The following is a 27,665-nucleotide window of genomic DNA, read 5'->3' as shown; positions in this document are numbered from 1 at the left end:
GGTTTTGATTTCCATTTTCCTGATGATTAGTGATGTTGAGCATCATTTCAAAATCACCAATTTTAAACTTTTACAATTTGTGCTTTTTGTGCCCTCTTTAAGGAATCTTTGCCTATCCTAAGGTCACTGCAATTTTCTACTACATTTTCTTAGAGAAATTTTATAGTTTTAACTCTTATTTTTAGGTATATGATCCATTTGAGGTTAATTTATTTATAAGATGTGAAGTAAGGGACTGTTTGTTGTTTGGCAGTTGGATATCAATTTCATCCAGCACCGTTTGTTAAAAGATTATCCTTCTCTCACTGAATTGCCTTGACATCTTTGTCAAAAATCAGTTGTTTATAGATATAGATATATTTCTATTCTTACTAATCTGTTGCATTGATAAACATGCCTCTCTTTCTGCTCATAGCATATTGTCTTGATAACTCTAGCTCTATATTAAGTTTTGAAAGCAGTTATGTAAGTCCTCAAACTTTGTTTTTCTTTTTCCAAATTTTCTTAGCTAATGTAGCATTTATATTTCCACATATATTTTATTTTATTTTTGGCTGCATTGGGTCTTCCTTGCTACGTGCAGGCTTTCTCTAGTTGCGGCGAGCCGGGACCACTCTTTATTGTGGTGCACGGGCTTCTCATTGCAGTGGCTTATCTTGTTGCAGGGCATGGGCTTCGGTAGTTGTGGTGCGCAGGCTCTAGAGCACAGGATCAGTAGTTGTGAATGGGCTTAGTTGCTCTGCAGCAGGTGGAGTCTTCCCAGACCAGGGCTCGAACCCGTGTCCCCTGCACTGGCAGGCAGATTCTTAACCACTGCACCACCAGGGAAGCCCTCCACATATACTTTAAAATTACCTGGTCAATTTCTATGAAAAATAAGTTTACTGGGATTTTAAGTGAGACTGCAGTAAATTAATAGATCAATTGGGCTTCCGTGGTGGCGCAGTGGTTGGGAGTCCGCCTGCCGATGCAGGGGACACGGGTTCGTGCCCTGGTCCGGGAAGATCCCACATGCCGCGGAGCGGCTGGGCCCGTGAGCCATGGCCGCTAAGCCTGACCGTCAGGAGCCTGTGCTCCGCAACGGGAGAGGCCACAACAGTGAGAGGCCCACGTACCGCAAAAAAAAAAAAAAAAAAAAAAAAAAAAAATAGATCAATTAAGGGAAAAATAACATCTTAACAATACTGAATCTTTTGATTCATGAACACTTCAAATCTCTCTATTTACTTAGTACTTAGGTCTTCCTAAATTTCTCTCAGCAATGTTTTGTAGTTTTCGGTATGCAGGTCTTGCACAACTTTTGTTAAATTTCTTCCTAATAATGTAATACTTTGGTGCTATTATCAATACAAAAAATCGGTTGTTTCTATACAACAGCAATGAATAATCCAGAAAGGAAATTAAGAAATCAATTCCATTTACAATAGCATCTAAAAGAACAAAATACCTAGGAATAAATTTAACAAAGGAAATGAATGGTCTATATACTGAAAACTACAAAACATTACTGAAAAAGTTTAAAAAGACCTAAAAATGGAAAGACATCCCATATTCATGGATAGGAAAAGTGATATTGTGATTTATAGTAAATATACATTTGGTCTTCATCCCCACTTCTGGCACAGAGCTCCTAAAACCCTTGGAATTTCCAAAGAGAAGAGAGTGATATGGGTCTTTTATTATGCTAATGAGGTGATTTTGAGGTAGCACCTAGGGATGGGGGATAGTTGCCAGGAGCCAACCAAGTGATCAGAGGGTTGGAACTTTCAGTCCCACCCCTCTGACCTCTGGGGAGGGGAGGGGGGCTAGAAGTTGGATCAATTGCCAGTGGCCAATGGCTTCATCAATCATGCCTGTGTAATCAAGGCTCCATAAAAACCAAAAAAGAAAAACGGGGTTCAGAAAGTTTCTGGGTTGGTGAACACATGGATATTCAGGAAGAGGGGGTGCCTCGAAAGGGCACAGAAGTTCCATGCCCCTCCCCCATGCCTTGCCTTATGTATCTATTTCCTCTGGATATTCCTGAATTACATCCTTTTATAATAAACCAGTAATCTAGTAAGTAATATATTTTTCTGAGTACTGTGAGCCACCCTCGCAAACTAATTGAACCTGACAAGGGGGTCATGGGAACTTCTGATTTATAGTCAGGTGGTAAGAAGTACCGGTAACAACCTGGAATTTAACTGGTGTCTGAAGGCCAAGGAGAGGGTCCTTGGAACCTCCAATCTACAGCTAGTCAACTAGAAGCACAGGTAATAACATGAACTTGCAACTGGCATCTGAAGTTAAGGGGTGGGGGAGGGTGGGGAAACTGGAAGCAGTACAGTTTTGAAGAGCCCTCAACCTGTTGAATCTGACGCTATCACTGGGTAGACAGTGTCAGAATTGAGTTGAATTGTAGGACACCCAGCTGGTGTCAGAGAAGTGCTTGGTGGTGTGGAAACCCCCCTCCACACTGGGACTGGTCACAGAACACCCATTAAGAAGAATTAATATTGCTAAACTGTCAATACTACTCAAAGCAATCTATAGATTCAATGCAATCTCTATCAAAATTCCAACAACTTTTTCTTTTTAACAGAAATAGGAAAGCCAATCCTCAAATTCATATGCAGTTACAAGAGACCCTGAAGAGCCAAAACAATCTTGAAGAAAGAACAACACAAAGTTATAAGACTCACACTTTCCAACTTCAAAACTCACTATAAAGCTACAGTAATCAAAATGGAGGTGTTGACATAAGGACAGACATTTAAACCAATGGAATAAAACTGAGAGTACAGAAATAAACTCATATATTGATAGCCAATAGCCAATTGATTTTTTTTTTTACAAGGATGCCAAGTCCATTCAATGGTGAGAGAACACTCTCTTCAACAAATGATGCTGGAACAGCTGATTTCCACAAGTAAAAGAATGACGTTTGGAACCCTATCTCCCATCATATACAAACACTAACTAAAAATGGACCAATGCCCTAAATATAACAGCTAAAACCATAAAACTCTTACAAGAAAACACAGGGGTAAATTTTCATGATCTTGCATTTGGTGGTGAATTGTTAGATATGACATCAAAAGCACAAGCAATAGAGCTTCCCTGGTGGCGCAGTGGTTGAGAGTCTGCCTGCTGATGCAGGGGACACGGGTTCGTGCCCTGGTCCGGGAAGATCCCACATGCCGTGGAGTGGCTGGCCCCGTGAGCCATGGCCACTGAGCCTGCATGTCCAGAGCCTGTGCTCCACAACAGGAGAGGCCACAACAGTGAGAGGCCCACGTACTGCAAAAAAAAAAAAAAAAAAAAAGCACAAGCAATAAAAAAAAAGATAAACTGGACTTTATCAAAACTAAAAAACTTGTGCATCACAAGATATCAAAAAAGTGAAAAGATAACCTACAGAATGAGAAAAAATGTGCAAATCATATACCTGATAAGGGTTTAATATCCAAAATACATAAAGAACTCCTACAACTCAACAACAAAGACAACCCAATTTTTAAAATTGTCAAAAAACCTGAATACACATTTCTTCCATAGAAGAGATACAAATGGTGAATAAGCACATAAAAAGATGCTCAGTATCATTAGCCATGAGGGAAATGTAAATCAAAACCATAATGAGATACTACTTCATATGGGTGGCTGTAATTTTTTTTTTTTAGAGGAAAATAACAAGTGTCGGAGAGGATGTGAAGAAATTAGTAACCATGTATGTTGCTGTAAGGAATATAAAATGATCCAGCCACTATGGATAATAATTTGACAGTTCCTCAAAAACTGAATTTGAAACACAGAATTACCATATGACTCTGCACATGCTAGAGCGAAGAAAATTGGAAACAGGGACCCAGATATTGACATGTCTACAATCTAGGTTTCCATCACCATATAAATGGGTAAACAAAATGCAGTATATACATACAATGGAATATCATTCTGCCACAAGAAAGAATGAAGTTCTGACACATGCTACAATGCTAAGTGAAATAAGCCAGACACAAAAGGACAAAAATGGTATGATTCCACCTGTATAAAATACCCGCAATAGGCAAATTCATAGTGACAGAAAGTAGATTAGCAGTACCAAGGGCAGGGGGTGGAGGCGGGGGGCATTGAGGGGGTGGGCGGAAGGAGCGTTATTGCTTAACGGTTACAAAACTTCTCTTTGCACTGATGTAAAAGTTGTGGAAATGGTTGTACAGCACTGTCCATCTAATCAAAGAGACTACAGCATAGGAAAAAAGTGTTTTAAATTATTCTAGAACATAGTAAAAAGAGAAAATCTTTTACTTTGGTGGCTATGGACTTATTATAGAGGAATTAAGATTGAAAACTTTGAGTAATGGGTAATATTCACTAATGCAGACTTATACCATGATGTAAATATGAGCAAAACACTTGGGTAGAAAAATATAGAATCTCCTGAAGGAGAGGAAAGTATGTCAATTCAGCGAGGGCATTATGGGGGACGGGGCCATATTATGAGAAAGGTACTCAGGAAGGAAAAACTGCTAAGTGTTCTCATTACTAACATATTTTAGATATACGAGTCAAATTGCATTCTAACAGATCTTTATAAATTTGAGGGAAAAATGCAAAAACCCTAGTCATCGGATCTCTTATTTCAAACAGAAGTCCATATAATGACAAATTTTGTATAACAAGTTTCGCTAAGCAAGACAAACCATTGGAGTTGACAGGAAAGACATTTCATCTGTAGCAAATTTAAGAACATAATGCACACTATCTTCCCCCAAGGCTTGTGCTTAAACATGAATAAATATAAAATCAAATATATAATATTTCAGTGGAAGTTTTTGTCCATTTATTTGCCCTGAGAGATTCATTTAGGTAACACATGTCCTTCAGGATGATCACAAATAAACCTCTTTAGACTTGCTGAATATAAACGTTTTTATAAATGTTAAAACTGCTAAATTTTCCAGTAGTGACCCCATTAATAAAAATAATAACAAAATTTAGTCTTTTTTCTAATAAAGTCTATCTGACAGAAACATCACAGACCTTTTAGTAAGAGTGGTTCCCTATGGTAGTGAAAGGTAAAAAGGAGTGAGGGGAGAAAGGAGTGTCAGCATCCCACACCAACCCCACTCACAAGCTGCCAAGGGAATGTCACATGTACAAACAAAGCATCATTTACTTCCGTTCTCTATTCATTTATATGACTATGAGTATGAGACCACTTCGAAAACCAACACCAATCTAAGTTATTAAATCTAGGAAATGTTAATGATTGTACAGCTTTAAAATATTTCATAATGGGTACCTAATAAATTCTAAATGTAATTTTAATATAATATTATTTGTAAAATAGCTACTAACTATCCTTCACATTCTTCTCTCTGGAAATCATCTAATGGAGAATAGCATATACTGACTCTTCTGCTTTTACACAGCAATAGTTCAAGTACATAAGTCATTCCTTATCTGACTGTACACCAAACCATTTATATTAATCTGAAAACCTAGACTTGACATGACTGAGAATTTCAAAGCACCTTTATGAAAATCAATGAAATGCCTGACAAAAATTTTTAGGAAATTATATTTTAAAAATACTGTAGTTCTGAATTACCGAATATAAATGCAACGACATAGATCCCATGAGTAAAATGTATTTAAATACCTGTTCGAATGTAAATTCTACTTCAGTAAAATCATGTCTAATCATGTGCCTACGAAACAATTAGTAAAATACTCAATAAATACTTGATAAAAAATTTTTAAAATATGGGCTTCCCTGGTGGCGCAGTGGTTGAGAGTCCGCCTGCCGATGCAGGGGACACGGGTTCATGCCCCGGTCCGGGAAGATCCCACATGCCGCGGAGCGGCTGGGCCCGTGAGCCATGGCCGCTGGGCCTGCGCGTCCGGAGCCTGTGCTCCGCAACGGGAGAGGCCACAACAGTGAGAGGCCCGCGTACCGCAAAAAAAAATTTTTTAAATAAATAAATAAAAATAAGGTGAAAATTTTTTAAACTTATAAAATATTAGTCTCAGGTATTTTTAAATTTATATGTTTAAATAGAATATTTTAGATTATGAAATGACTTAAATTAGCACTATTCACAAAAGACTATGTATATCAATAACTATTTAAAAATCCTTTTTTCAAGTTCCCCAAAATAATAAGGTCAAAGATATTATATAATACAGGGAATTAAGCATTTTAAATATAAATATTTGTGAGTCCTCAAACTTGAAATACACTTGCTGAATATAAACAAGGGTACAAAAATATCCTCTCAAGCTACATTTTCCAATGTATAATTAGGGAGTAATGAATTTTAATTTCATTAAATTCACCAGCATGTATCTAGAGTGAAATAATTATCAAAGCTATATTTAATTGATACATATAATACTTAGTTCTATAGAAGCAAATCTGATTTTACCAGGTGAGTTGTCCAATAAAAAATTAGAGATAGATTATGTCTGAAAGCAATTACCAATATTACCTGAGATGTCCATTATTATCTTTAAAAAGAAAAAATGTAATGAATGCAGATGTCAGGCAACCAAGTAAGATGCTTAAGGAAGTGTTTACCAAATGAGAGCAGAACCTGGCTTAGAGGTACAGGATGGCCATGTGCCAAAGAAGTCCTCTAAAACTAAGAGAAAATGAAATGGAGGCAGAAGTGATACACCTGCTATACAAAACAGTGGTTCTCAATTAGAGATTTTACCCCCCAGGGGATATTTGGCAATGCCTACATTTTTGGTTGTCACACTGGGGAGGGAAGGGTGAGCTACTGCCATCTAGTGGGTAGAAGCCAGGGATGTTTCTAAACATCCTACAAGGCACAGGACAGCTGTACACAGCAAAGAATTATCCAACCCAAAATGTCAATGGTACCAAAGTTGAGAAACTGATCTAAAGGAAGCTAGTAGTAATAACAACAAAGAGGACAAGATATCTGGTTCTTCTTTGCCTCTACTAACTACTAACTTCATGATTCAAAGCAAATTCAAAGTGTGGGCTTCATCTATTTCACTTGCAAAAATGCAATAGCATTTTGCTTGCCTAAAAACAGGACATCTAAACCAGAGATACCTAAAATGCTTTGTAGCCCATGCTACTCTATGATTTCCACTAGTAAAATGTGAGCAGTTATGTTATCGTAATATATATTCCAGGCCCTGCACTGAAACCTGAGACATACTGTCCTCTTCAGAAGGCTCACATCCTGAAGCTAGGAAAGATTCCTGGCCTTACCATATATTAGTTTTATTTTTGTTGTTTTTCTAGAATTTAGTTTTAAAGAAAGCAGAAAAAATCCTCTTTGGTAATTCTACTGGACAGAAAAGTAAAACAACTCTAGATTTATTGACTTGTTATATCCTTTTGCCCATGTTTCACTGAGAAGCAAATAACCAACACCTATTTTGCAAAACAAGACACATAAATATCCTGTATGGAAGAAAAGTCCCTAATCAACACTAACTACCTACTATGTGCCTAGTACCATACTAGTTGGGGAAGATACAAATTCTCCCAAGACAGTGGGCTCAACCACAGTGAGGCTTTTAATATAACCTCCAAGAGAGATTAGAGAAGTGCTCAAATGAACACAAACAAAGTTGCTGAGGAAGAACAACAGAGAAACATGAAAATCAGGGGGCAGGGGTAAAGGAAGTTTTCTTGAACAAGAAAAATGCATGAATTGAATTTTGAAGAATAATTAGGCTACAAGAAAGTTCTACGCAATGAGAACACAAATATACCTGAGTTGAGGGGAAGTCTGCTCAAGTTTTCTGAGACTAAATTGGCCCAGTGCTCTATGCTGTTCTTGTTGATGTAGAGGAGGTGAAGAGTCGATCTCCTATAAAAATAGCTCAAGGCAACCCCTTGGTATTTCATTTCTAAAAAGTCACAAACTTGGTAAAGATAGTAGGGAGAGGTATCATAGAAAGAAGCAGGGGAAGAAAACGGAGAATTCCATTTTCAAAAGCTTGCTGACATTTCTCATCTGCTTATGAAAGTTTTACTACTACTTATGGAAAGTGAAGTTGTGATTTGAGAGTAAAATTTAATATTAGAGAATTAATACAATTTCTTGGCTTAATAGGTTAGAAAACTTACTCAAAAATACATTTGTATTACTATTTCTATTATCTGATTCACAAGTCTAATTTCTTCTTGCTGTTGTTTTAATATAAAATAACCTGTAGCTTACATCTCTAATGAAATAATTTTGGAAAAAATACAGTTACACAAAGACCTCTGCAACTTCAGCTTTCCTTTCCATGTCTGGGCAGTTCCATATAACTACACATGAAATTAAACTTTAACCAGTAAGGAACTGGGGGCAAAGACAAGTTAAATGAAAATACCCAGTTAGTATCAAGACCAGTTAATAGACCTGAGTAAGAATACTAGAAAAATGAGAGGTACTGAAAGCATGCAGTAAACTCCCTCTTTTTACAGATTAACTGATAACCCAAATCGTTAGACTTGTCCAAAAAATTCCCAAATCACAGTAATACAGAAATCTTTCCACTATTAACAAAAAATACAGATTTATATCATTTGTCCGAAAGCAAATGATGAAAGGTTGGGTTAGATGATCTCATATTATAAAACTGTTCCAAAAGGAACAAAGTCAGTTGTTTTCTAATTACTTTTAGCCTAGTTCTGTGTGGAGCGGTGAGTAGGAGGGACAAGCAACTGGCAATGCCGTGTCTAGTGGGAAGAGGGAGCTCAGACAACCGAATAAACCTCAGCACCTAAACCACTTACCTCTTCTCTCCCACTCAGGCCCCACTGAAAGCCTACTGAACCGTCTGTCCTGTCTCATCTCCAGCACAGGCCCCATCTCCCAAAGTATCCTGGCCCTACTCCCTGGGCCCACCAAGGTGCCTCTGCCACTCCATCAGTCTGCACTCTTCTCACACTGCTGCAGGGTCGAGTTTCTTCATAGCCCTTTCAGGGCAGAAACCCTGCCTTTATCCAGTTTTATTATTTCTTACTCAGCAATGTGTATAACATACAGTAGACACCCAATTTATTAGATGAAGGCATGAGCTAATATATTCCAAAGCTCAGGATTAACTCTCCCTTAATATCCAAGACTACTGCCATCTGGTATAAAATTCCACTAACTTTGACAGTTAGCAGATTCTCACAGAGTTTCTCCTCTTCTCTGGTGGACACAAGTCTAAATAAAAGTGGTCTACCGATAGGGGAATCAAACTCTAGATACAAGTAACATCTGCAGCCTAGTTACTTTATACGTCAAGTACGTTACCCTCCTTTTTTGCTAATCTATGCAGCGTAGTATCACTAAAATAATTTTCTCTGCTCCTAGTACTGGTACGAAGAAGAGCATTGTAAGAACACAGGGGAGAGTCAAACTCACCGAATCAGCCGGGCTTCCCCAAGGAAGCCACACTTAATTTGATATTCAAAGGCTGAATGGGAGTAATACCGAAAGGAAGAAAACAGTTTGTTGCAGAAGAAACAGCTGGTGTAAAGATGTACTCATTACAAATACTTAAATTTGCAGCTACCAGTAAAAAGCCCTACTGAAGTTATCAATGAACTTTGACAACAAAAGGAAAATTTATTCTAAATTGACAAAGTGTATGTTTTAAAATATTTCCTCCTAGAAGTCTGAACTCCCCTAAGCATAAGGGATGGGAGCTATCAATAATAAGCCCTATCCTTCTGCTGATTCCAGTATGTCCCAAGATGCTCAAATTAGAGCACTAACAAAATATACATTAAAATACATGGCTGGACAAATCCTGAAAAGCAAAGTGCAAAATAATGTGCTACCTTCCTTGAAAAGTGGAGTGGGAATAAAAATGTATTAACAAATTTGTATTTACTTATAAATGCATAAAGAAACTATGAGAAGATAAGTTAAAAACAAACAACAGTAGATAATTGAGGGAGGCGAGAAGAAGGAGAGGGAGACTTTCTTCTCTGTATTTGTCTTACTACATGTTAAATGTCTGTATTATCTAGTTAAAATTCAAATTAAACATATACCACTGTAAAACACAATTTTTAAAAAATCTACCATTAATTTTTCAATATTAAATGTTATCAATAAAAAAGAACTATCCCTAATTCACTGTGTTTAACATGTATCATTTATATGAAAACTGATTTTGCACTTTATATATTTACCTTCTTGGAATTCACTGATTCCTTCATTTTGTGAAGTCCTTATTTACATTTATTTGTCCTTTTCTCTGCTAACAATATATCATCATTAGCAGTGTCTTTTTGTTGTACAGTAACAGTATATATCTATATCTAGCTGAGGCTGATTACAAATTATTCCTCTTCAGCTGTTTATTTTGTCAACAAAATTCAATGGAAAAGCAAATGTTTTATTTATTAAGAAAGCTAGAACAGTAATATTCTTCTCTTTTCTTCTTCCTTACACAAAAGCAAGCTAAGAATATTTTGCTGTGTTCCAAAAGTTGATTAAGGAAAAAAAATTAAAAATAAACAAGGTGTATTTTCTTCCTTGGCAGTTCACTATTACAATTCTTTGGAAATTATTACATATTTCTCAATTAAAAAAATAACATATTTGGGGGAAAGATAGAATGACACTTTTCCAGTCTGCCAGGAAACAGAGCCCTTCTTCAATTGAAGACCTATCAAAATATGCAAGCAAATGTCATGGCAACAGAAGCTTTCACCATGGTAACATCATCTCTGCTACAGAGGAAAACCACTCTAATTCGTCATGTACTTCAAGACAAGACATTAGACTAATTCCAATTTTCATTTTACAATCTATCCATAACATTCAATATACCTGGCAGTAGTAAAGACTTAATAAAAACATTAATATTTCACAAGAAAGCAATATTAAAATCAAAGCTGACTCTATTTACATGCAAATTGATTAATGGGTGAAACATAAAACCAAGCTGACCCACCTTACAGAAAATCAAGATAGTGATGAAAACATAAAAAAACAATTCTATCACTATTGCTTGAGAGTAAATACTCTAAACTCAATACAGAAACAATTCTGTTTTACTAATCACAATATAGCTGGCAGATAAAACAAGAAAAAGTCTTATTTTAATAAAACAAAGAAAATATTTCAAGTTTTTATTACCACCTCTATTTTGCAATTCATTACATATAATTCTGTTTTTATTTCATAGTGAGGGAGTATTAATGGCACAAAAATTCTTATCTATAAACGTGTCTCCAGATGACAAAAGTAAAATCAAATATGATTTTTAAAAGGTTAGAAATCAATCATTACTACAAATAAAAATTTACTATGCTACATAAATCATTAAAACCGCTTGCAAAAGCTAGTAAACAAACAAGGATTATCAACTTTATAAATTAAACTTAAAGATCTAATAGCTGTCAAGTAAAAGATCTACTACCTATAGCATATTAAAATGTCAAACGGCCAACTTAAAATATTCATTTTTAGGTAACAAACCACAAAAGATTAGCAATTCAAAATGTCAATGAAACCGTAAGACTGAAAACCTTATATATAAGGGTCTAATAAAACCTATCTGGTTTATGGTATAGACTAATAACCAGATGGAAAATTCAATCTGAAGATACTTCTTTTTAAAAATGATCACGTCAGTTTGTTCAAAGTTTGAGCTTTAAGCCTTAGAAAGACTAGAGGTTCATATTAAAATAAACAGCCAATTTCTTCTTCAAAGAAAATACCCATTTTTCTCAAAATATTTAAATATTTTGGCAAGTATAACTTATACTTCAATTTTTTAAAACACTGTTTATGAATAAAGTAATATAGTTAAGTCACCTTTAAATAAAAATATCAGTTACTTTCACATCAACAGCAAAACACAAGGGGAAACAAAAAGGCAGCATGGGATAAAGAAGAGAGTAAGCTGGCTTCAAATCTAGGTTTGGTCTTTAACCTGAAAACAAGGGAAAATCACTAGAGATTAAGGAGGAAGACCACTCTGGATATGGTATGAAGAAAAGACTGGAGGGGGATAAAGTGGAGGCTGCAGGACCAGTTAGGGCACTGCTGCAGTGGTCCAGGCAAGAGGCAGTGAATGACAAGTCACTGAAGTGTGGCAGTGGTAATGGAGAGAAAAGGGAATAATTTAAGAGAGATTTAGGAGATAAAGCAAGATTTGGAGATGGATTAGAGGGATAAAAGAAGGAAAGGCGTCAAAGATGACATCTAGATTTCTCACTCAAGTAACTGCATATAAGCAACTGAGGGATGAAATGTTGGGAAAGGATCATTTTGTACAGTTTGTATGTTGGCTTGTTTGTTTGGGGAGTAGGGATGGAGTTCAGCTTCAAAGTATACTGAGTTTCTGGTGTTTTTGAGAAATTTAAAAGGTGATATCAGGGTAGGCAATTAAATAAACAAACCTGGAGCTTAAACAGAAATCTAGAGTCTGAGTCAGGCTTACGGGAAGTAACTCAAGTGTGGAAGAGATTTCAAGGGAGAGAGCAGAGCATGGTAAAAAATGAAGGTCCAGCATACCGAGCCTTCAGAAACTCTGAACTTCAATGGCTAGTAGAAGACGAAAAGCTTGAGTGAGATGGAGAAGAAATGGCATGAAGCCACGCAAGAGAGTATTTTTAAGGAAGTGTGGACAGCGGTACAGACTACCACTAGATAATCCAGTAAGAAAAGGGCTGAAAAACGAACATGATTTTGCGAGGAAAAAGATCACTGGTGACCTTTCAAAAAAGCAGTTGATACAAATGGTATTTACTTAGATGAAGCCCCTTTTAAAACACAATCTTATCTAGAAGTACAATATATAAAAGAAATAAATCAGGGCTGCCGTGAGATAAACAGAATGCTTACCTAGTAACCTATTCCTGCACATGGTCCCCTGAGGCAGTTCACAGAAACCCAGAACTTTGGAAATTCATGTTTTGAAACCACTGGGCTAGATAATCTTAGGAGTATCTTTTCTGCTTTGATTTACTATAATTCCATAAGTGCAATTTAATCTACTTTTTTTTAATTGAGGTTTTCATGGTAATTAATGACTGCTGTATTTTAGTAAATATCAGATACTAGTACATTTCTTTATAAACACAAAGAAATATCCTAAGCTTTATTTTCCTAAATATACCAACCATTAGCTTTACTTGTCCCTTTTCTTATAAAAGTAATAAACTAAATGCAATTCTGGATGTGTTACAAGGTTATGTCTCTGAAAAACAGAACATTAAATCAAAAGGTAAATGAACTTTCTTCTAAGCTGGTGTTTGGGGTTTTACCCTCAATAGAATCATCACTTTAATATAGTATCTTTATCACTGTTCCTCAATATTTTGCCAGGATTCAAAATACTTTCTTCTTCTTCTTTTTTTTTTTTTTTTAGCAGTAGTAATATCTTCTACCTTCTACTCAACTTCAGTTCCCTTACTATAATTACTATAGTGAAGCAGAATTAACTTCTTGCTAAGTTTTAAGTAACTAGCACCAAACAAACGTAGGCCCAGAAGTTTTTACAAAAGTAGATGCACCAAGAATTCTCTTCATTTTTTGCCCTTCATTTGCCTTTGGAATATGTCTCTGGTGTTAGAGAGTGGGCTGCAGATTATAAGTCAAGCTTTGCCCATCCCTGACCAGGATCTTCTCTCCACTTTATGCAGCCTCACTCAGATCGCTAAGTTGGTCACTCAAAACAGTTCCTTTCTTCATTTATTTAAACTGTTGGTTCAAGGAAGCCAACAGATGCAAAACCACACATTGTGAGAAGTTTGGGGGATTTTCTGATAAATGTTGTCGACTAAACATGTGCATTTATATCCACTTTGATTTGAAACCTCACTAAAATGAGAGTTACAGAAAAGAGAATCAATAGAAAAGGAAAATCAGGAGAGGAGAGAAGACAACAGCAGAAAACAATGCGTCGAATTCTGGAAAGACAGAAAGTAGATGGAGAAGTTAACAGAGCAGAGAGCAAAGAACACTGAATACTAAGTGCTTGCAGCAACCAATACAAAGGCAGAGGAATTCCTGCTGAGTTCCCCAGAACAGGCTACGTGACATAGGAAAACAGATACTGAGAAGGTTGCGAGGAGGTGAAAGGGAGACCTGGTACTGGACACAGACTGGGTAGAAGTCTTCACAAGGAGCATTTACACCTCCAGCTCCCCTCCTCCACCCTGGCAAGAGGCAGGAGATGTTTATTCTGTGGCAAAACTGAAGGACGGAAGCTCCAGTCCAGAAGATTCAAGAACCACAGAAGAGGAAAAGTGAACCTTGGAGAGTGAAGTGAAAAGTTTACCTACTGAAGAGCACACCCTCGCCCCTTTATCTTCTCCATGCAGAGAATGCTAAAAGCCAGGCAAATGCCACCCAGCAAGACACTGGAGAGTTGGTCTGAAGAATTCCAGGGAAAAGAACTGTGGATTCTAACATTTGCATATCCTCCAAAGTAAAAATAAAGGGTGAAAACATATTTTAACATGACAAAAAATACAGGTTATCTCTGATATACTGTTTTATTTTGTCATAAGGGTCTAACACTCACCCTGACTGCACTTCATTATTAAAGCTGAGTTCATCCAAGATTTTAGACTTCCCCAGAAGGAAAACTTAGAAATGCTGGCAAATTTTACATTTTAAGGTTCTTGGCCTGATTAAGAGTCCTAAACTTCTAATTCAGAACTTGCTGTAAAAAGAAAGCCTAAGAAAGGAAGGTAACTTAAAACCTTAGAAGGACCAAAATAGAAATGACACTGGGTATTAGGGTCTATGGCTATTAGTTGGAAATGTCATATCAAGCTAAATAACTGCAGCAGGCTGAAAAATGGCCCCCAAAGATATTCAGGAAACTTTATGCCAAATGGTACGTCACTTATACCATACATAGACAATGGTATCGCTTACCCTAATAAGTAGCATTAAAAATTAGACATGATTGAAATGAACCAATGATACTAAACTCCAGTAGAGAACGTTGCCCTTTGAACAGTGTAAAACTAAGTCCACACTCATTTTGTTAAAAAGGGAAAGATTAGCAAATCTTAGATATTCAAAACTAGAAATAAGTATAATTTATAAACTGAAAGAATGTATAAAAACTGGAATGGGACTAAATTCTCATTGTGTAATGCAATGTCATTTAATGCCCTGTCTCTGGACCACCTAAAATCATGTCTCCTCCCACCACTGGAAACTACACCTGTCTGTAATCAACTCTCTTCTTACCTCCTTATACAAAAGACCTAGAGCGGGGCTTCCCTAGTGGCACAGTGGTTGAGAGTCCGCCTGCCGATGCAGGGAACATGGGTTCGTGCCCCTGTCCGGGAAGATCCCACGTGCCGCGGAGCGGCTGGGCCCGTGAGCCATGGCCACCGGGCCTGCGCGTCCAGAGCCTGTGCCCCGCAATGGGAGAGGCCACAACAGTGAGAGGCCCGCGTACCACAAAAAAAAAAAAAAAAAAACTTAAACTGGATTGGAGAACAGTAAAAGACCTGAAAAGAGCTCTACCTTATTCATTGAGAAGGCAATTTAACATTGTAAAAACACTGATTTTCTCCAAATTAATCTAACTTCAAAGCGTTTCCAATTAAACTCCCAACAAGAATTTTTGGGTAACCTGACAAACTGATTGAAACTTTTATGTTAAACCAAATGCCCACAAATACTTAAGAAAATCAATTATGAAGTCATCATAATAACAAGTGTGGTTACTAGAAGAGGGACAGACTGATAAACCAACTTACTACACTAGACATCACAAGACTCACCTGTCAGGCCATTTCTCTTACATATACCAAAATCTCATACATGCATGGGTCTGAACCACCATGAGTTTAACAGAGTGAAACACTGTAATTCCTGTTATAGTTAGATTTTATTTCTTTCAATCCAGGGAGATTAGACTTAGAAAATACTGGAACTCAAAGATCTAATGTCTATCTTCCTAAAATAGTATTTTCTACTATTTCTGTCCCCAGCCTCTAACTCTCCTCCATCTCCTCCTCCTGCGACCACAAAAGATTTTCCCCCCATCTGTTTGGCAAGGGGGGCTGGGAGGAAGACAGAAGCCAATCACATACCACGTTATACCTAAATTTGCATAATAGCAGAGTTTTACTATATACATAAAGCATATATAATATAGCGTTTAATACATAATGTTCAAAAATATTACAGCCTCCTTCCCTTTTCTCCAGGTACCCAGTTTGATGTGTCTCTACATAACTTCACAACTAGCTTGCACCCTAATTTCTAAGGATAGAGTTAGTGAAGGCAAAATGAAGCTTATGACAAGGTGTGGTACATGAAATACAACTCTTTCCTATAAGAGCAGTGGTTCTCCTACTTGAAAACGCATCAGAGTCACTGGGAAAGCCTGAGAAAGCACATATTGCTGGACTCCATTCCCAGCAGTTTCTCATCAGTAGGTCTGTGGTGAGTGACATTTATAACAACTTTCTGGGTGGTGCTAACGCTACCTTGTCCACAGGCCACATTTTTTTTTTTTTAAAGAAGATGTTGTGGGTAGGAGTTTATTAATTAATTTATTTATTTTTGCTGTGTTGGGTCTTCATTTCTGTGGGAGGGCTTTCTCTAGTTGTGGCAAGCGAGGGCCATTCTTCATTGCAGCGTGCGGGCCTCTCATTATCGCGGCCTCTTTTGTTGCGGAGCACAGGCTCCAGACGCGCAGGCTCAGTAGTTGTGGCTCATGGGCCTAGTTGCCCCGCGGCATGTGGGATCCTCCCAGACCAGGGCTTGAACCCGTGTCCCCTGCATTAGCAGGCAGATTCTCAACCACTGCGCCACCAGGGAAGCCCACAGGCCACATTTTTGAAAAGCACTGCGCCACAGAGCACAGGTTCTCAAGTGAAGGCAAATTTGCCCTTCAGGGGAAATGAGGCAGTGAATGTGTATATTTTTGGTTGTCACAAGCTAGAGGGGTGGGAGGGAGAAGTAATACTGGCACCTGGTAAGTACAGACCAAAGATGCTGTGAAACATCCTACCACGCACAGGACAGCTCCCCGCAGCAAAGGATTATGTGGCCAAAAACGTCAATGATGTGGAGGGAGGGAAACCTTACCATGAGTAAAACATAATTACTCCAAATATATGATTTGACCATTAAGTTGGTGAAAAGTTCTTCAGTGAGTTTCAGAAATCTGACATGGAATAAATATGCAAAGAATTGTGTTTTTCTTCAAATATTGATAACTCTAAATTTTACTCATCCATGGCAAAATGAAGTTTTAAAAATATTAATACTTAAAGATATACTGGGCTACAGAAAGAAATAAGCATTTATTTATATAAGGTTATTGGTAGATTTCTAGTAAAGAAACAAAACATTCATTGTGCAAGAGCAGTAAGAAAACTAATTATATTAAAAGACTAATAACTTCCTTGAAAAATAATGATCAGTCATATTTATTTCCTAAGCTAAGTGAAAAGCAAATAACTGTTCATTGTACTATTATATGTATTTAGTATAAAAGAAGTATTTTATTTTATAATGAAAATTTGTTTTAAGGAAAAGCAGTGATTATAGCAGTAATCAATCCTAAGTAAATATATCTAAGGAAAATGTACTTTATATATACATGCATGGGCATACACGGATACACCTACACACACACATGCACACAGAGACAAATGTACTTACTCCAGTGGGCTGGAAAATGAGACCATCCATTTCATGGCTGACTTCTTTGGCAAAGTTTCCTTCAAGTAGCTATAAAATAAATACACATATTTTTAGAAACACAATAATCACTTTAAAAGTTTTTTAATTTTTTGTAAGCTTTATAAGAACTTCTTAATACATAAACTTTAAAAATGGAAATACAAAATGGGGGAGAGGGGTGATCCAGAGGGATCTAGGTTAATATACTGTAAGATTATTTTTTAATATATGAAGGTTTCCATTCCATGGCAGGCTAGATATCTCGAACAACAGTTCTAACTACAATAACCAAAATGATGGATAAAATATTAAAAAAAAATTTTTTCTTCTTCAGTTTTATTAAGATATAATTGACATACAGCACTCATCTCATACAGATACAAAATAAAAATAAATATATTTTTTTCCTTGTGAAGAGAACTCAGGATTTACGCTCTTAACAACTTTCATATATAACATACAGCAGTGTTAATTATATTAGTCATGCTGTATATTACATCCCTAGTACTTATTTATCTTACGACAGTGGTCAAAGGTACAAACTTCCAGTTATAAAACGTATTTTTAAATGCACTATGCTGAGCCAGCATAAAAGGAAGGAAGGCATAGGGCAAAACCGAAACAAAAGTAGAAACGCTGGGAAGTAATAAATAAAGGGAATAAAACTAAACATACACAAAAAAGGAGAGAGCAGAGAATCTTGCTTGGGGATAGATGGAGCCGGGATAAGATTGTCTGAGAATGTGTAAAAAGAAGCTAGCTCAAACATGGGGATTGCAGCCCCAAAATGCATTATCTGTGTTATCCCCAAACCTTCAAGCAGAAAAATTTAACCTTTCTTTTTGTCCTACTTTTTGCCTCATTTTTTGTCTTTATTACATTTTTTTTCAAGCAAAAAAACTGCATTGCAAGGAATACACAGCATGAATTACAAATAACAAGCTTTTTCAATGCCATATCTACTGAAAAGCAGAGTTACAGGCCCAACGCTCTCTAATTAGTTCTGAACAAGTAGTTTTAAATGCTTCTCTTCCATGGATTTTTATATTATTCTGAAGAACTGAACATATGCATCACTGAGTGAGGACCTACACACTGATTTTCTGCATTTCAGGGAAGAGAGCAGAAGATACTTTCACAGAGCCAGGTAATAATGTCATGTTACCCAGAGTCTGGCCAACTACCAAAAAAACATTTAGGATGGTTCTGGGATTCAAATATGTTCCACCAAAATTTTGGATATGCTGTGTGTTATTCAATCACGATCTTTCATCACAATCACATCCTCTAAAAAACCACTACACTTAAAGGCAGATTTGCATTCCAAAAGCAACAATCAAAATGTCCAGTATATTGCACATGCCACAAGATCTGTGATTCTCCTCCCAAACTGTGACTTCATCTTCTCTGCCATTTCATTCCTTGAAATCTGTAATTTCTCTAAACTGGGGGCAGTTCAGCAAAGAAAAGTAAGAGCAATCCTAGTTTCTAACTGCTTTAAGACCAATTTGAGTTTGAATAATCTACACTTCGTAAAGCTGTAATGCTCCTTAGTCAAATTCCTGGGGACACAAATTACAGAGTCTTGGGGAGGAGAGAACGAGGTGTTAGCGTTTGATGGGTACAGAGTCTCAGTTTGGAAAGATGAAAAAGATCTGGAAATATAAGATGGCAATGGTTACACAACAATGTGAATGTACTTAAAGCCACTGAAATGAATGCTTAAAAATGATTAAATGGTCAATTTCATGCTACGCATATTTTACCACAATTCTTTTTCAACTGTAATGCTCTTGATATTTTCTTTTTTGTTGTGTTTTGTTCTTTCGTCTTATTATGACACTAAGAAAGTGGGGAGCTTGCAGACTGGGACCTTAGAGCCATATTATCCAGAGTTTGGCCAAATAGGTAAAAATTTCAGACCAGATCTGAAATTGATCTCCAATTCATTCATAGGTTTAAATGACCTACCCATATGAGGAGGAAACTGCTGAAGTAAAAGTTCAATATGGATTAAAAGTACTGATTTCTTATTATGAACTAATGATGGGTAAAGGGTCAAACAAGAAAAAAAATGTATAAAATTGATAATTCTTGTACTTCATCATGTAAGAAAAGGTAACCTACTAATTTATAGTATAAAATCCTGCCGAGGAATGAAGCAATGAAAACAAAATGCCACAATTATCTTTTTAAAAACACTTTTCAAAGGTTAAACAATTTGTTCTTTTATAGTAGGTACATCATTTACGGCAAGTAAACATAGCTTTTCCATTCTTAGACCATCTTTCTCCCATTCATATACTGGACCATCCCTGTAGATAAAGTATATATAAAGTTAACAGTATAAAGTATAGTGTTGGCAAGACTCTAGATAACATGATGTTACCTGCTGCAGAAATGAAAGTAACTTCCTTTTTTATTTTACTCTAACTTTTTAAGAATCAGAGAATTTAAGGGACTATGAAACTTCTTAGGTCAAAAGAATATTGCTTGTTTTCACTCGTTTTACTGCTTATTGATTACTCTAGACAATATTTCTTTCTTTACTTAATACATTTACAATATTACCTAGCATATATTAAAGACCTGGTTCTTAATATATGTACATCACTCAAAACACACAACTCCTCATGAGATGTATAAGTTTTAATTTTATATTACTATTCACTTCACCAGAAAAGGAAACTGAGACCATCAGCAATTAAGTGACTAGCTTCAAGTCAGACAGCTAAAAATCACTCAGAACAGATTTCAATCAGACTTTAATTAAAAATAAGGAAATAGGGGACTTCCCTGGTGGCACAGTGGTTAAGAATCTGCCTGCCAATGCAGGGGACACGGGTTCCATCCCTGGTCTGGGAAGATCCCACATGCTGCAGAGCAACTAAGCCCGTGCACTGATGAGCCCGCGTGCCACAACTACTGAAGCTCATGCGCCTAGAGCCCGTGCTCTGCAACAAGAGAAGCCACGGCAATGAGAAGCCTGCACACCGCAACGAAGAGTGGCCCCCGCCCGCCAAAACTAGAGAAAGCCCGCATGCAGCAACGAAGACCCAATGCAGCCAGAAATAAATAAATAAAATAAATAAATTTATTTGAAAATTAAAAAAAAAGGAAATAACCAGAGAAAGTCTCTGACTCTCTGAAACAAATGCCCCAAAGACTTCTGAAACTTCCCACGTATATAGGTTCTCCAGTCATCATTTAAAAATACAGACTTTGGGCCTCCCTGGTGGCGCAGTGGTTGAAAGTCCGCCTGCCGATGCAGGGGATACGGGTTCATGCCCCGGTCCGGGGAGATCCCACATGCCGCAGAGTGGCTGGGCCCGTGAGCCATGGCCGCTGAGCCTGCGCATCCGGAGCCTGTGCTCCGCAACGAGAGAGGCCACAACAGTGAGAGGCCCGCGTATCGCAAAAAAAAATAAAATAAAAAAATAAAAATAAAAATACAGACTTTAAATGTATTGTAGCATGTACTATATGAGTAAGATACATACAAAGGGAGGTAAAATTCTTGGGGTGGAGGGAAGTTTTTTTTCAGCGATAAAATCTAAAAATTTTCTTAATTTATGTAATAAATATATATAATTCATTTATTGATATTAGAAATCACATATATAAAATAAAATGTTAAATTTAAAATATTGCTTTTTTCCAATCATAATTCCTGAAAGAAAATTTATCCAAACTTGTTATGAGCATCTTCTGTATATCAGTGTCTTTATTGTTAGAGCCAATACTTAAAGTCACTTAACACATTTCCATTATTTTCACTGCTATCTCTGAGTTATAGCATACTTCAAATTATACATGAAACCGTCACTACAGATGTTATCTTAAGCTACAAGTACCGTTTGAATAACATTAGCAAAGTTTTTTCCCCCCTCATCCATTCCTTAGGTCTGTATTCATAATCTTGAAAGTGTTCACCATCTTTAAGGTTATCCTTTTTTTTTCTTTTCCTTTCTTTCTTTCCTTCCTTCCTGCCTTCCTTCCCTTCTTTCTTTCTTTATGGCTGTGTTGGGTCTTCATTGCTGTGCACAGGCTTTCTCTAGTTGCGGCCACGGGGGGCCACTCTTCGTTGCGGTGCGCAGGTTTCTCATTGCGGTGCGCGGGTTTCTCATTGCGGTGGCTTCTCTTGTTGTGGAGCACGGGCTCTAGTCACACGGACTCAGTAGTTGTGGCTCGCGAGCTAGTGGTGCACGGGCTTTGTTGCTCCGTGGCATGTGGGATCTTCCCGTACCAGGGATCAAACCCATGTACCCTGCACTGGCAGATGGATTCTTAACCACTGTGCCATCAGGGAAGCCCCTAAGGTTATCTTTTAAAAGCTTTTTATGGGAAAGTTCCACTTTTACTTACGGTGTAAAATACGTCTAACTTGACAATAAATTTTTAAAAAGCAGACAATCTGTAGCTTTTGTTAAGGTTTAGAGTGTTGAGGTGTCCACAAAATCAGGTAAACTGAATCCCAGGCCCTCCAAAGAAAGATGAGACACATGAACCCCTTCACCTTTGGAAGAGCATAAGAGGAAAAAATGGCTGCCACAAAAGTGGGTACAAAGAAAAACTGAAAGTTTGATCAATTCTTAAAAACCAAGTGTGGGTTAGTATAACAGTATAGAATCCCTGGAAGCTCCAAACACAAGAGGACTCCAAACCTACTCACTAGCTCTATTCCCCAGGTTTCTATCAGGATTCACAGGAAAGATCAGGGGTAGGACAAGAAAGATGAGAAAGCCTCATCTTAGTTGCAAACAGACATAAAATCCTTTCCAGACCCTTCCTGATATGAAGTAAAGGCCATCTGAGGATAAAGTCGTCTGCAGCTACACACGGGTCCAGAAACAGCCTTGGTCCAAGGATATTATATTGATAAAAAGGAGAAAAACTTGCTCCTGCCAAAACATCCCACCTATGCAAGGCAAAATTCAGCTGCCAAGAGGGAGAGGTCAGCCCACTGAGGGGAAACCCATCCCTGAGACTCAGGTGCTCAGGGTCTGCTTAACAGCAAGGCTTGAGGAGGAAAATTAACAAAACCCCACAGTCTGCACAAATCAGGCACTGAGTGACAAGAAACAGTCGATTACATATGAGGGAGAATGCAAGAGCAAAAAATAGACCACTATGTGGTATAGGCAAGCAGAGCCCACTACAAGTGAAGCAGGAACACTGGAGAAAACCCATTTTATACTCCAGTTCTCTCAATAAGCTCAAGTAACAGAAGTCATCTGCTTAAGGAATCTGAAGTCTTCAGAGCACAGAAGATAACTATATAGCAATACAAACCCATGTTAAATACAGATTATTCAACCACTAACCCCGCCTCCAGCAAATGAAGCTTATTAAACTTAAAGGAGAGGTACGCCCATTACTAAGCACAAAGACATCTACCTCAGTATATATTGTTCATACAGAAAAAAATGCCCAGCATCCAATCGAAAATTACCACACACACATACAAAGCAAGAAGAAAATGACCTACATTCAATAGATAAGGCAGTCAATAGAAAAAAACATAGGGATGGCCCATATTTTGGAAATATCAAACAAAGATTTTAAAATAACTTTAACATTTTAAAGGAAAAGGTGGAAAACATGCATAAATAAACGTGGAATTTCACCAAAAAGTTGAAAATAATAAAAAATAAGACAAATGGAAATGCAAGAAATAAAAACATAATATCAAAGAAAAAGAATGCTAATCAATGGGAATGACAATCAATGGGATTATCCACTGACTGGATAGAACAAAGGAAAGAATCACTGAACTTGAAGAAGAAAAGAGTGTAGCACTTTTTCCAACTGAAATACAAAAAGGCAAAAGGGGAGATGTTGGGGTGGCAGGGGTTGGGAGGAACAGAATGAGGAATCAAAGAGCAACGGTAAAGATGTCTTAAAAATACTTACAAACACGTAGACAGAAAATCAGAAAGAATATGGAGGACTGTAACAACAATGAAACAACGTGACCTATTTGACATTTTATAGAACACTGTACCCAACAATAGGAGAAAATACTTTCCTTTTCCAAGTGCATACAGCACATTTATAGGTCAAAGTCATACAAGGTATGACTGTGCTCCCGCAGCCTATAGTTTTAAAACATTCTGTCTGTACAGAAGTAAGATGATTCGACATTTAACAGTTTAACTTCCTCTATTCAAATGTAATCTCTGTGAGGTTAAGTATCACACCTAATTGTTCCTGTATTTTTATTTTATTTTTTTTTTTTTTTTGCGGTACGAGGGCCTCTCATTGCTGTGCCACGGAGCACAGGCTCCAGATGCGCAGGCCCAGCGGCCATGGCTCATGGGCCCAGCCGCTCCGCGGCACGTGGGATCCTCCCAGACCGGGTCACGAACCCGCACCCCCTGCATCGGCAGGCGGACCCTCAACCACTGCACCACCAGGGAAGCCCTGTTCCTGTATTTTAAGCACCTAAAAACATAGTCAAATATACTATCATTAAAAAATTCAATAGATTAAGCAAATAAGCTCAAAGTGTCAGGTTAACCAGAAGCATAACTTAACTTTATTTCATCCGTGTGAAACCAAATCCATTCATCCTAAAGATTAATGCACATTTATTGATAAAATAAGGCTATGAAATTAGCTACCAATTCATTATGTGTATGGTAACACAGTTTAAAACTGTTTGCCATTTTGCTGCAAAAAACTTAATCCCCCAGGGACTCCCACAGGTTTGATAATTTACTAGAAGGCCTTAGAACTCAGAAAAGCACTATACTTATGGCTTAATTTTGGTAAATACATACTGAGAATAACTTTAATGAAATTAAGTTGGTCTCTCCTAAAACCAGTAATAAATATAATTTTGCAAAGTTTAATCATTCTTTTTTAAAGAGAATACTACTTAGATCTCCAAAACCATTTATGTGACCAGACATTTTCTTTCCTTTTCAGGTTCACAGTAAATAGAAGAAAAGTAGACTTCAGTTAAATTTGTTTGTTGATGGGTAAAATTACATCCACAATAAAGAGTTCAAAAAAGATAATGATACTATTCCTTTAATGTCTTCAACGTATTTTCTTTTGGTTTATAATTCAACAAACATGGCAAATTACCGTAAGATTTTAATTCAGAAATATACAGCTGTTATTATAACACCTGTAAACTAGAGCAAATATTTAATATTTAGAGTACTGTTCTTCCTTACCTTAAGTATCCCCCAAAAGTATACTTTTATAAACTTTTAGAAGAAAAAGGGGGTAATACGAATTAGGGGTCTCCACCCCTGAGGACCGGGCCGCACAGCGGAGGTGAGCAGTGGGCAAGCTAGAAGCTTCATCTGCCTCTCCCCATCGCTCCCTGTCGCCCACATTACTGCCTGAGCCATCTCCCACCCCCTCCACCTCCCCCCCGTGTCTGTGGAAAAACTGTCTTCCAGAAGCCGGCCCTTGGTGCCAAAAAGGTTGGGGACAACTGATATAAATCATCTTTTTTTTCTAAAATGACTTCTTAGCATTTCAAATGGACTACAGAAAAGAAAAGGATGTTAAGAGGAAGGTTTGAAGTAGGAAGAGTCTATTACACTAACAGATACGGTAACAGAAAAGGCCAGGTGGGGCTCACGGATTAAAGAGCCCCAAGAAGAAAGAATGAAAAGAGCAACTTCTAAAAGGGGTGCTTAAAGAGCTCATGCAACTAATATACACATGCCTCCACATAATCCCCATCCCAATGGTAGACTCTCATAGCAATTTACAGCTATTTCCAAGACTTTACTTTCTGCTTTTGTATAAAGAGTCCTAATCCTCTGGTCATATCCACCAGCTACTCTAACTTTAACCCTAATTTTTCAATGCCATCTATCAAACTCACAACAAGGATTTTAGCACTTGGGTCATGGTCTTCTTCTTCATGCGTGCCGCCATCCTGCAGGTCCACTTATATGTGGATATTTTTCAATAAATATGTACTACAGTACTATACGACCCGTGGGTGGTTGAATCCAAGGATGTAGAACAGAGGACCAACTATAAAGTTATACTGGAATTTTTGACTCCACAGAGAGTCAGGGCCCCTAACCTCTGTGAAATTCAAGGGTCAACCATATTCTACACTGGTCTTCTATAGTAAGAGTACACTATTGCTTCCCAGAAAACACCGGCTATACAACATTGCTCTGATTATGACCATTGTTCTTAAATGTTTCTTCTGCACATCGTATTTATGATAGCCACATTCCATGTGTTCATATAAACTTCATTTAAATATCCCACTAACCTCCACACATGTTCAACAAAGTAAGCAAGACGGATGGCACACACTGGTGGAAAACAAAGTAAAAAAACAAATAGATGCTCTGATCTCAGCCTAATCTATTCAAACACCTGGTTTATTTGAACCAATTTTATGAGCTAGCATGGAGAAAATATGGAGCCCCTCTATCAGGAAAGATATACTTGCCATTTTCAGAGCCCATATTTTTTCACATCTCTGAAAACAGGACATATCTTACAATTGATGATATAGCATATTTTAATTGGCAGAGGTCTCTCAAATCCAGTGGTACATAAAATAAGGGAATGGTCTTATAATTAATAGCATCTAATTTGGTAAAACAAGGTACAGAAAACATGGTTCTGGGTGAACAAGAGAGTCCTCTGATAACCTTATGAAACTTCATTACTTAATGCTGCAGAACAAGATATAGCCAGTCCCCAACTTATGATGGTTCTACTTACTTTTCAACTTTATGATGGTCTGAAAGCGATACACATTCACTAGAAACTGTACTTCAAATTTTGAATTCTGAGCTTTTCCCCTTTTCCCAGGTTAGCAAAATATAGTACAATACTCTCTGGTGATGCTGGCAGTGGCAACTAGCCACAGCTCTCAGTCAGCCAAGTCATCATGAGGGTAAACAACTTATACACGTAGAACTCTTATGTACCCACACAACCATTCTGTTTTTCACTTTTGAAACAGTACTCAATAAATTACATGAGCTATTCAATACTTTATTAAAAAATAGGCTTTGTGTTGTATGATTCTGTCCAATTGCAAGCTAATGTAAATGTTCTGAGCACATTTAACATTGGCTAAGCTAAGCTGCTATGATGCCGTGTAACCCTGTCACAAGTCAAGGAAGATATCCATGCACCAGAATCACACCTATGATTTACAATTTGTTCTCATGAATTTGTCTTCAGAATCTTAAGCCTTATTAGCAAGAATGCTGGAACTGAGGAGTTTAAGGCTTCTCTAAAGTGACTTCTGAAAGTATTTGTAAAACCATACCCAATTAATTAGATTGACAGGATTAGGCCACATATTAGGATTAATCTGTGACCCTACAATCCAATCAAGTTCTTTAGTGCTTCACTTGCACCCTGTGAGGTCATCATCACAGACTAAATTTCTATGACTAAACATTATACAATATATATTCAAATATATTTACTACTGCCATAAGTAGTAAAGCACATAAAATAAGGAGCCCCAAGTCCATTTTCCTAGAAATTTTGTAATTATTTTAAAATTTTATTGCAATCCTTCAACAATGACACATTTTTTTTATATTTTACTTTTGATAAGACTGGCTCTATTTGGGGTATAAAAATGACTAGATGTGTGTTCGATAACCAAGAAACACAATCTAACTAAAAAATGTATGTCCCTTGTTTTCCTAATCCACTCAAAAGATTACATTTTCACAACCATGTCTCCAAGTCCATTCTAATTTATAATCATCTTTTCAGTTCTTGAGGGAGAACTGAAACACAAATTGCAGGTTTCAAGAAAGTCTGAAATTGTTAATTATCTACTCTTCAAGCAATGTGATGAGGGCAGTGAATTTTTTTTCTTTAGAAAAAAAATGTACTACTATAAAAGTTACTTGTGCTGGAACTAAGTACCCTCCATCATTTCAACAATGATCACTAGAAGGCTCACTTAATTTTCTATGCAACTAGAAAGGGCAAAGGCTATTATTTAACTTCAATCTTTCATTTTAAAATTCTAATAAAACTACTAGGTCAGACATTAATACC

The 27,665-nt window shown here is 37.1% G+C and overlaps 1 protein-coding gene across 3 annotated transcripts in view; it reads right to left on the bottom strand.

The window, feature by feature from the left end:
* The window catches only part of RNGTT (RNA guanylyltransferase and 5'-phosphatase), a 219,260-nt gene that overhangs the window by 95,555 nt on the left and 96,040 nt on the right, over positions 1-27,665 (bottom strand). For all 3 annotated transcript variants that reach the window (XM_060030237.1, XM_060030238.1, XM_060030239.1), the window contains exon 12: positions 17,622-17,690. In XM_060030237.1, the coding sequence (XP_059886220.1) occupies positions 17,622-17,690 (69 nt within the window). The remainder of the gene's footprint in view (positions 1-17,621; positions 17,691-27,665) is intronic.

Source organism: Delphinus delphis, chromosome 14 (genome assembly GCF_949987515.2).
Source record: "Delphinus delphis chromosome 14, mDelDel1.2, whole genome shotgun sequence".
Lineage (NCBI taxonomy): Eukaryota > Metazoa > Chordata > Mammalia > Artiodactyla > Delphinidae > Delphinus > Delphinus delphis.
Note: the sequence above shows the minus strand (reverse complement) of the source record. Positions and strands in the feature narration are given on the sequence as shown.